General features: G+C 46.6%; 1 protein-coding gene across 1 annotated transcript; it reads left to right on the top strand.

Moving 5' to 3' along the window:
* Positions 1-762: 762 nt before the first annotated feature.
* On the top strand, positions 763-1,752 carry LOC307066058 (free fatty acid receptor 2-like; the record flags this gene model as incomplete). The annotated part of the gene is made up of 1 exon (XM_079723118.1): positions 763-1,752. One exon carries the CDS (start codon positions 763-765, stop codon positions 1,750-1,752), a length of 990 nt encoding a protein of 329 aa, XP_079579244.1.
* Positions 1,753-11,614: the final 9,862 nt, after the last annotated feature.

Consider the following 11,614-nt stretch of genomic DNA (forward strand, 5'->3'; position numbering starts at 1 on the left):
CCTGAGCCAGTTACTGCCCATGAGCTTTTCTGAATATTCTCTAAAGTCTTTGGAGGGGCAAGCCCCAGGGGACAGTGCTGGCTCACCCTTCCTCCCCGAAGCCCCTCTCTACACTTTTCCAGCTTCCCCTTTTCAGTATAGTCCCAGAATTGGACAGGGGAGGGAAAGGTGGAGGAGAATTTGTGTTCTGCAAAAAGGAGAAGGAAAACAGGTAGGGAGGTGGATTGGGGGCTGGGCACCTGCTTCCTGGGCATGTGGCAGGGTCCTGGGAGGAACCAGCACTGGGCCTGCGGGGCCTGGGTTTTCACAGCCCGAGTTCTCCTGAGAGACATCGTCCAGCTCCCTCCTTGCTGTAGTGAGGTTTGTCTTTTCTCTCTGCAGGTCTCTGGCTGAGGAAAGGACTTAAGGAAAGCTGGAAACTGATTAACAGTAACTTCCTGTATCTGTGACAAGAGAAGAAGAAAGGCTGGGAAAACCGGAGGGGGAATTCCCTTGGGAAGCCAAGGGTTGGCCTCTCCCAGAGACACATGATGGCAAACATAATAACTATTGCTTAATATCCCGCCCCAGGCAAAGTCAACAATTGCTCTGAGCAGTTCTGGCAGGTGGTGTGTGAGCAAAGCCGTAGTGGGAGCACAAAGCCCTGGCCTGGGAAAGGGAGAGTGCCTGGGAGGATGTCCACAGACTGACCACGACCAGGGTCCGCAGGCTGTGAGGTGGTCCTCCTGACCCTGCCCTTTTTCACCCTCTTCCAGAGCAGTCATGCTCAACTTGGAAAACTCCTTGATCCTCACAGCCTACATCATCATCTTCCTCACTGGTCTCCCTGCCAACCTCCTGGCGCTGCGGACCTTTGTGGGGCGCGTCTGCCAGCCCCACCCTGCACCCATCCACATCCTCCTGCTCAGCCTGACGCTGGCGGACCTCCTGCTGCTGCTCCTGCTGCCCTTGAAGATGATGGAGGCCGCGTCTGACTTCCTCTGTTACCTGCCTAAGCTAGTCTGTGCCCTCATGGGTTTTGGCTTCTACAGTAGCATCTACTGCAGCACGTGGCTCCTGGCAGGCATCAGCATCGAGCGCTACCTGGGAGTGGCTTTCCCCGTGAAGTACAAGCTGTCCCGCCGGCCTGTGTATGGAGTGATTGCTGCTCTGATCTCCTGGATCATGTCCTTTGGTCACTGCACCACAGTGATCGTCTTGCAGTACATGAACTCAACCCAGAGGGCCACAAATGAGAGTAGCATAACCTGCTGTGAGAACTTCAACCACGAGCAGCTGGAGGTGGTGCTTCGCCTACGGCTGGAGCTGCTCCTCGTCCTCTTCTTCACCCCCATGACGGTCACCATCTTCTGCTACTGGCGCTTCGTGCAGATCATGCTCACCCAGCCCCATGTGGGGGCCCAGAAGCGGCGCCGAGCTGTGGGGCTGGCTGTGGTGACCCTCCTTAATTTCCTGCTGTGCTTTGGGCCATATAACATATCCCACCTGGTGGGGTTCCACATGAATGTAAGCCCCAGGTGGCGGGCAGAAGCCTTGGTACTGAGTTCCCTCAATGCCAGTCTGGACCCCTTGCTTTTCTATTTCTCTTCTTCAGTTGTGCGCAGGGCCTTTGGGAAAGGGTTGCAGGCACTGCGGCATCAGGGCTCCTCCCTGCTGGGATGCAGAGGCAAAGAGTCAGCAAAAGTGGCGAATGTGGACAAGGGTGTGAGTCAAAGAGAGGGAGCACCGAGTTCTGACTTCACCACGGACTAAGGATGTCCCGGGACCTTCAGAGGCACTCTGGGTTTTGTATGAATTGAGCAGGCTGGGAGAGGGAGAACACGGGTTCCTGGCCCGGATTCAGGAATCCTCAGACCCAAACCACGACTGGGACTGTAAAAAATCTCTCTCACCAGCTCTGTATCCTTTCCTGACTGAATTTTCCTTCCCAAAGGAGCACAGCTCCAGGATGAAAGAAGAAACGGTTGGGCATAGGAGCACTATCAGACCAGAGTTTCTGAAGCAATGTAGAGAATACAGATTCCAATTGTCCGTGTAAGGTGGTTGGTAGCTGAAGCAGAGAGCCCTAAAACAACCTTGCTACCAGCTTGGAAACAACACCTACACACTGGTCTAGCTGTTGGTGCTAGAATGGAGCCACTGGGAAAGAGATGGGAGAGAAATTCTAAATGAGGTCAAAGAAGATGCAGGAAGGTTCTGAACCAAGGGGATTAGGAGGCAGGACTGGGGCTTAGAGCTATAATGACCTAGGTGTGGGCAATATCCATCTGACTTGCTGCTCTTTAAGTATGATCCAGTCGTCTTCATGTGTGTACCTGTCTCCCCCAATAAACTGGGAGCCACGTGAGGTCTGGGTCTTGTCTTCTCCCTCCATGGCGCCCCCCACAGGTCAGAACCCAGCTTGGCAACCATCAGTTAGAGCTCAACACTGATGAGCACAGGGAAAAGCCCGGTCTGGCACATTGAAAATAAAGATTAGGGACTTCCCTGGCGGTCCAGTGGTTAAGACTCCGTGCTTTCACTGCAGGGGGCATGGGTTCCATCCCTGGCTGGGAAACTAAGATCTTGCATGCCGCGTGGCATGACCAAAAAAAAAAAAAAAAAAAAAAAGAAAGAAAAATGAATGAAAATAAAGGTTATAAAACTCTGAAGACAGTGTCCACAATTTTTGTAACATTTCTGCAAGCACAAGGAGAGCAAAATAGGATGGAGAACTAGACTCGGCAGCGAAGGGGGAGGGTGGTGCATCTGAAACCACGGAAATATGTTAAAGGTGCAATAAGAGTGGAGGGATGGATTCCTGTTTAGATTGATGAATAGAGATTGGACTCAGAAAGAGGACTGAGGCGAGTCCCAGCTCAAAGTTATCAGTGTATCACAGAGGCTTAAAACATGTTATCCTCCAGCTTAAACCTGCAGAGTTTTCCTTTCATCAGAAAATTTCCTCTCAGGAACTCATATCTCATCATCCCATTGCCTGCTCTGTATCCTCTCTCCCTTCCCAATTCTACCTGCCTAACATTTCTCTGCAAGAAGAACCCCTATTTGGTGTATGTGCTTGGCTGAGGAGCCAATGGGGCGAAGCTACCATCTGTGGGATTATGACTGAACGCCTCTAAGTCAGAATCCCGCCCAGGCGGAACTATACGGCAGCGCCGCGGCAGCCTCGGTTGGCCTCGGATAGCCGGTCCCCCGCCGTCCCCGACGGCGGGCCACCGCCCGCGTTCCCCCGGGGCGCGGCGCGACGCGCCCCGCCGCGCGTCGGGACCGGGGTCCGGTGCGGAGAGCCCTTCGTCCTGGGACACGGGGTGCGGCCGGAAAGGCGGCCGCACCCCTCGCCCGTCACGCACCGCACGTTCGTGGGGAACCTGGTGCTAAACCATTCGTAGACGACCTGCTTCTGGGTCGGGGTTTCGTACGTAGCAGAGCAGCTTCCTCGCTGCGATCTATTGAAAGTCAGCCCTCGACACAAGGGTTAAGAAAAGAAGAAGTGAATTTTGGAGATTAATCCTTTGTCAGTTGCTTCATTTGCAAATATTTTCTCCCATTCTGAGGGTTGTCTTTTGGTCTTGTTTATGGTTTCCTTTGCTGTGCAAAAACTTTGAAGTTTCATTAGGTCCCATTTGTTTATCTTTGTTTTTAGTTCCATTTCTCTAGGAGGTGGGTCCAAAAGGATCTTGCTGTGATTTATGTCATAGAGTGTTCTGCCTATGTTTTCCTCTAAGAGTTTGATAGTTTCTGGCCTTAAATGCAGCTCAATAGCAAAAAAACAAACAACCCAATCCAAAAATGGGCAGAAGACTTAAACAGGCATTTCTCCAAAGAAGATATACAGACTGCCAACAAACACATGAAAGAATGCTCAGCATCATTAATCATTAGAGAAATGCAAATCAAAACTACAATGAGATATCATCTCACACCAGTCAGAATGGCCATCATCAAGAAATCTAGAAACAATAAATGCTGGAGAGGGTGTGGAGAAAAGGGAACACTCTTGCACTGCTGGTGGGAATGTGAATTGGTACAGCCACTATGGAGAACAGTATGGAGGTTCCTTAAAAAACTAAAAATAGAACTACCATATGACCCAGCAATCCCACTACTAGGCATATACCCTGAGAAAACCATAATTCAAAAAGAGACATGTACCAAAATGTTCATTGCAGCTCTATTCACAATAGCCCGGAGCTGGAAACAACCTAAGTGTCCATCATCGGATGAATGGATAAAGAAGATGTGGCACATATATACAATGGAATATTACGCAGCCATGAAAAGAAACGAAACTGAGCTATTTGTAATGAGGTGGATAGACATAGAGTCTGTCATACAGAGTGAAGTAAGTCAGAAAGAGAAAGACAAGTACCGTATGCTAACACATATATGGAATTTAAGAAAAAAAAAGTCATGAAGAACCTAGGGGTAAAACAGGAATAAAGACACAGACCTACTTGAGAATGGACTTGAGGATATGGGGAGGGGGAAGGGTAAGCTGTGACAAAGCGAAAGAGAGGCATGGACATATATACACTACCAAACGTAAGGTAGATAGCTAGTGGGAAGCAGCCGCAGAGCACAGGGAGATCAGCTCGGTGCTTTGTGACCGCCTGGAGGGGTGGGATAGGGACGGTGGAGGGAGGGAGACGCAAGAGGGAAGGGATGTGGGAACAGATGTATATGTATGACTGATTCACTTTGTTATAAAGCAGAAACTAATTAAAAAAAAAAAAAGAAAAGAAGAAGTGAAAAAAAGAAAAAAAAGAAGACCCCCTAGACTGTGCTCTCCAACGCCTAATGGTTTGCAACAGAGGCTATACATCAGAGTAACACGTAGAGGTATAAAAATAATACAAATAGCCACCTCAGATCTACTGACTTGGAATCTCTGGGGGTGGGGCTGCAGCAGGTGAGATTTAAAAAGCTTCCCAGGTGATTATGAAGGGCAGCTCAGGTCAGGAACCACTGGCCTAGCTCAGGGGCCCAAGAAATTATCCTTCAGAGACCTTTTCCTGCTTAGAAGTCCCCCTCACCTCCACCCCGTCCTGCCTCATCTTCAGATTGTTTGCTTTTTCTCCTCTTATGAAACCTACTCAACATTCACTTTCTTCAGAAAGACTTTCCCTATTACTCCCACTGAACTGGTAGCTCATTTTCTGTGTTTCTTCCTCAAGACAACACCGGACTGGTGTCATAAGAGCTCTGATTTCAGTGTTGATTCTGCTTCCCAGTGGGATGACCTTGAGCAAGTCACAACCTCCAAGCCACCGTTTCCAAAGCATAATAATGAGGATACCATATGCCTCTCAGGGTTATTCTGAGGAGTCAAATGAGACTGCATAGATAAAACTGCTGAGAAACCATACAGTGTTATTTAGCTCTAAGATACCAACCTGTGTGAAACAAAGATGTTCTCCCACTTAAAAGAGACATAGCAAGTAGAACATTTAAAATGACGGAAATAATATATAGTCAACTATATAGGATGGTTTGACAGTAACGTGTAAGAAAAAAATCTGGGATTTTCAGCTGACTGTAGACTTCCTATGCATATGTGATATATTACACCTTCCAAAAAAAAAAAAAAAAGCTGATTTGATTTTGGGTGGCATTAAAAGAAACTGAGTCTAAACAAGTTGATGACAACCACTCCCCTGAGATCTAATCAGTAACATATTGAGTACTAAGCAGCACATTTTTAAAAAGGAAATTAACCCAAGGAATCAAGGCCAGAAAAATGAACCAAAATGCTTTGGAGATTTAAAACATAATAATAATAATAAAAATACACATTAAATGCCAGGCACTGTTCTACAGAAGGAGCCTGAGACAATTAAGGGAACTTTCTAAGGTCATTAGTGAGAAGAAATTTGAATCCAGGTCTTCCAGACTCCGAAGTGCCTGCTTTTTTCACCAACATATGAGAAACAAGCAAGAGAATGATGAATATGTGGCTGGAACAAGATTAGGTTCATTTTATAGAAGATGTATTCTCTGTAGCCCCACAAAGAACAAAGATCATGGGCAAAAGATGCAGGGAGTTACATCTTAAACAGTCAGGGTAATCACTTAAACAAGGTAATCACTCCCCAGTCTCCAGGAATTTTGAAGTAGAAGACACTCATCTTAGAACATGGAGGAAACTCACACATCTGATAAGGACTGAACCAGTTAACTGCCAGACTCCTTCCAACTCAGAGATTCCCAGGGTTTTAGGGACATGGCTGCTCTTGCTAAAAAGTGCAAGAAAATTTCTGGACCTGGTCTGAGACTTTCAGGGTGAAGTTTTAGCTACACACTAACAAGTATTTGATCTCCATCAAGTCATTTGATACATAGCCCATCTCTTTACTGGGAAATTAGTAATTCATTTGTTCACCAAATATGTACTGATTTTTATCTACTTATATATTTACTATAAGCCAGATAGTTTTCTAGGGGCTGGGGATGCAGAGCATATAAGAGACAAGGTACCTGCCCTCTTGGGGCTTCCATTCTAGTGGGAAAAAATAGTTAATAAGCAAGTAAACAAGCAACAAGAATTTTGAAGAATTTCAGAATGTGGCAAATGGTTTTTACAAATGGACCAAAATAGGGATATGGGAGAAAGTATAATGAGGGATTGAGAGGGTTTAGAAGATTCTCCGGAGTCAGTGATGGTCAGCTGAGACCTGAACAATGAGAAGGAGTTGCCATTGACTATTGGCATTGACTATTTCACTTCCCTTTTCTGGAAAAGATGCTGTTGTGTCCCTTCCTCAGAACTTCTCAACTGACCCCACAGCCCATGTGAAGAGCATTCTAGAAACAGTAACCACAGGTGCAAAAGCCCTAAGGAGGCAGAAAACCTTAGCATCTCAGGGGCAGAGAGATGCTGCCCCCATCTTAGTGTGGTGACAGAGCAGTGGTCTGCAAACTCAGGCATCTATTAGAACCACAGGGTTGGGGGGGGTTGCTGAAGCATAGATTACAGTCTTCCCTCCCCACAGTTTCAGAATCAGTAGGTCTGGGACAGGGCCCAAGAGTTTGCATTTCTAACAATCTCAGGTGAAGCTGAGGCTGGAATATTGTGAAATGGGGAGAGAGTGAAAGAGGAAGTCAAAGAAGTCAGGGGGGACCAGACGACACGAAGTGTTTTAGGCCCCAGATAGAAGTATGAGTTTATTGCCAGAGCTTTTGAAGCTATTCAAGGGTTTTAAGCAAGACAGTGAAATAATCTGATTTCCATTTCAAGATGATCACTCTGGTGTCTGTGCTTACCACTGAAGGGAGATGATTGTTAGGATCAAGTAGATAATATATACAACAGAGTTAAGAACCATAAAGTATTCTAGCAAACATGGAGGGTTGTCATCAGGCTGGGAGCTCCCTGAAAGTGAAGCTGTTTCCTCTTTCATTAGAATTGGCCATCCAAGAACCAAGGAGGAGGAGGCCTTTGATAACTAGATGTCCCCAGTGTATGCTGGTTCTTCGGATGAGGGTGCAGGGGGCGGGGGTTGGAGGGTAGCAAAGGCCCTGATCTGCAGTACTTGCCAACTTCTGTGGCACACACACTCCTTCCAGGGCCAGTTTCTACCAATGTGAAGACACTGAACATGGGTTTGGCAAGCGATGCTAATAATCTGTTCTTGCAAGCCAGCTCAAGCACGTCACTGGATGCACCACTCAGCACATATGCTCAGGTGGCAGAGTGGTCACATCCTACTTGAGAAAACTTTCTCTCTCCCTGGCTACATATCGCACAAGGCTCTGGCACAGGACGTTCAACACGATAAACACTAGCTAAATGTGGCTGACTGGGCCAGATCCAAGAGCATCCGGGTGGCTGCTTAGATTGTGGGACTCCTCTGAATCCCCTGCAGGATGACAGATGGGTAAACAGAAATATTAGTGCCTGGTCAATGAATAACACAGACAGCAGCCTAGAGCCGCTACCAGGAAACAGGGGTAGAGGGAGCTGGCTGAGCCTGACCTGGGGGCCTGACCTGCAGGAAAGGGGAAACTAGCACTGACTATTTCACTTCCCCTTTCTGAAAAAGATACTGTTGTGTCCCTTCCTCAGAAATTCTCAACTGACCACACAGCCAGAGCTTACATGTAGTGTGGTTTTGTGGGGATCACTGCGGTTAGAGAAAGCAGACATCGGTGGGCCTGGAGACAGTCTGAAGGTAAATACACAGCCAAGATTCCAACTCCACTCCCTCTAACTTACCTGCCCCTTACCTTCAGGTTTCTGTTAGTTCTCTTTCTCTCTCTCTCTCTTTTCAGCTTTCTCTACTTGCTGTGGTTAAATACTTTTGCCCCGTTTTTTTCCTTTTCATTATTTTTCTCTAGTCACCGGAAATGAGGACATTTCTCATCTATAAGTTGCACATTCAACCAGGAAATTGGGACAAAGATCTCTAAGCCCTCAGATGCAGTAGTCTAGTAACCTACTTGGCAAAGTTTCCAATGTCTGATAAGGGAGAGGAAGTGAAGGGGTGGGGAACCAAGGCAGGCTGCGGTCAGCTGTCCACAAACAGCTCACCCAAGGAGGGGCGAGCCTCGGCTCTATCCTAACCGCAGGCTCCCTCTCCCCAAACGTTGTCCCCTGCTGTCTGTCCACCCAAGCTGCAATCAGCCTCAAGGAAACAGTGTTAGGAAAGTAAACATACGGCTCCCAAATCCAGATGTTTTAAATAAAAAGCCCACACTCACATACAGCAGTCTCAAGTTTCTAAAGTGCCACATCAGACATCATGTCATCATACACAGGCATTCATTCATCCACAAAGGTATGTGGAGGCCTACTACGCATCAGGCCCTGTTCTAGGTGCTAAAGACATGGCAGTGAACAAGGACAAGACCCCTGCTCTCATGCAGCTCACATTCCAGTGGGAGAGGAAGACAGGGAGTCAATAAACAGACACTCTGAGAAGATGCTAAGGACTGTGAAGACAGTAAGACAGAGTCGGGGTAGGGGATGACTTTGAGGAATGAATGAGTGGCTTGGGAAGGCCACTGGAAGGTGCCCTTTGAGCTGCGACCAGAATGACAAGAAGGAATCACACAAGCCAAGAACTGGGCGGGGGAAATGTTCCGAGCAAAGGGTTCAAGTCAAGTGCAAGGCTTGAACAAGATGAATTTGCACAAGGACCGGAAAGGCCAGGGTGACTGGGCCTGAGTGATGGCTGGAAGATAGGCAAGCATCAGATAATAGGGGGACCTCGAGGTTTCCGATAGGAAGCGCAGCACATTATCTTCTCCCTGCTTAACAACACGGAAAACTGAGGCTCAGAGCTGTCAAGTGACATGCGCCAATCCTCATCAATACGGTCTTCTGACCCCTGGTGCGGACCCCAGACTCCCTCTCAAAACTAGATAGACGGGCACGTTCGCTCTCTCAATCGGTTACCTCACTGCAGAAGAGAAAGGAGGGAAGGAAACGTGATTCATGTGGCGTGCACTAGCTTGGTACAGAACGCTGGGGAGGGAGGTGGAGACTGGCAGCTGAGACTCCGAGGAAAGAAAGGAAGCAGAGGTGGAACAAGACACCTGAGTACCCAGAGCAGAGACCAGCACAGAAAGCCAGGTTCTTGGGAAAGGGTGGTGGCTGGCGAGAGGCAGGATGCCTGGGCTCTGAGACAGCCTGGGTGGGAGGCCAGGAGCCATCCCATGCCGCCTGCAACAGAAATGGCGGTGTGAGGACAGAGTTGTGGAACCCTGGGGAATCTTCAAAAGTCTCTAGTCTGAAGATTCTCAACTGCACTGAGATCTGGCTGCACTGAGGAGCTTCTAAAAATGCCAGTGCATTTGGGCACTTTAGTTTGTTACAGCTCCCAGGTGTTGGGAAGCTTAGAGGGCTGAGAATCACCGTATCTAGATCTTCTCCTCCACTGGCCTAACCAGAAGGGTTTCCAGGAGGCAGCAGTCACAGTAACTGGGGCTGAATCCTGGCTTACACTGTGCAGCTCAACTTCTCTGTGCTTTAGTTTTCTGACTAAAAAAAAAAAAAAAAAAAAAAAAAAAGGGCTAACGCATCTTCATGCTATCATGAGGATTAAGTGAGTTTAATATTATACATACAAAACACTTAGAACAGTATCTCACACCCTATAGATATTTATACATGGCAGTATTTTTAAAATGTAATTCTATTTTTCTGCATAGAGGCCTCCAATTGCTGCTCATGCATGGCTCTCAGAATAAAACTCAAGGTGTCCCCATGGCCAGCTAGGCCCTGCCTGATCTGACACTTGTCCATCTGCCAAAGCTCATCTGACCCCAACTCCTGCCCAGCACCCCATCCTTCTCACTTTATTCTTCCTTTGTTCTTTCAACAACTTGCTAAGATCTTGCCCTCTGATCCTTTGTACTTACTTCCCCCTTTTCTTGGACCCTTTTCCTCTAGATTCTCACATGGCTGAGTCCTCATCTTTCAGGCTGCCTGTGACTTAAATTTCATTTGCTCATGGGACTTTCTCCTCAGCCCAGTCCAAAACTGCCTCCCTCTGATGTGCTCACTCACATTATCCCGAGTTACTGACTTTACTGCATTTATCACTGTCTGATATCATCTATTTTTTGGTCTTACTTGTTATTTTTATAAAAGGTATACATGCACACTGTTTAATGAGTCAAATAGTTTGCTATGAAAAACAGCATCCCTCACCCTCTTGCCCCACCACAAACATTTACCCCTTCCTGGAGGCAACTGCTTTCACCTTTTTTCAACTGAATATTTATCCCTCATGTCTGTGAGGAACTTACTTATTTTACTATACTCTCTCATTTTTCAATATAAGGTTTTACCTGTGAACTTACCCCAATGTCAGCTGTGGATTTGGCTCTCCCCAATACATAAACACACATGCCCCCTTCCCACTCTGTATATTCATAATATACTTACATCATAATTGTGTTAGACTAATACTCAATGCTTACATTATTGTTACTATGTAAATAATGGAGCTCTATAGTAAACTATGATTACTTTTATACCCTGCACAACTTCCCCCCACCCCAGAATTAATAGTTGCCTTATTTTTCATATCCTCAGTTTTTTACATACTTATCATTGATTTCACCCAAACTCTTTGTCAATTACCTTATCTCCTCTCAAGACCTTCAGAGTTATTAGTAGGAGACAGATTCATCTTCTTGAAGAGATCTCTCCGAGAACTTTCTGACCTGTTCCAGTCTTGACTGGTGGTGGTTTATGCCGGGTGTACAGCTGACCCCTGGACGTTTTTAAATTGAGAGGTCTTTTACTTCTCTGTTCTTGTTTCTCTTCCTTCGTTTATGTCCTCTAACAGCTTCTCTAGAAAGTAATAAATGTTTTGAGACTCTGCATGTCAGAAAATGTCTTCATTCTACCTTCATGCTTAATTGATATGGGTTACATGTGGAATTCTAGATGGGAAATCATTTTCCTTCAGAATTTTCAAGACTTTGCCATATTGCCATCTAGCTCCCAGTCTTGTTGAAAGCTCCCAAGACATTCTGATTCCTGATTCCTTGTTTATGGTCTATCTTTTTCTTAGTGGAAACTTGTAGGGTCCTTTACCTTTCTCACAAGTATTCTAAAATTTCATCCATTGCCCTAGGCACTGGGACTCTTTCAATCTGCAAAATA

Source organism: Hyperoodon ampullatus, assembly GCF_949752795.1.
Source record: "Hyperoodon ampullatus genome assembly, chromosome: 18".
NCBI classification, from domain to species: domain Eukaryota; kingdom Metazoa; phylum Chordata; class Mammalia; order Artiodactyla; family Ziphiidae; genus Hyperoodon; species Hyperoodon ampullatus.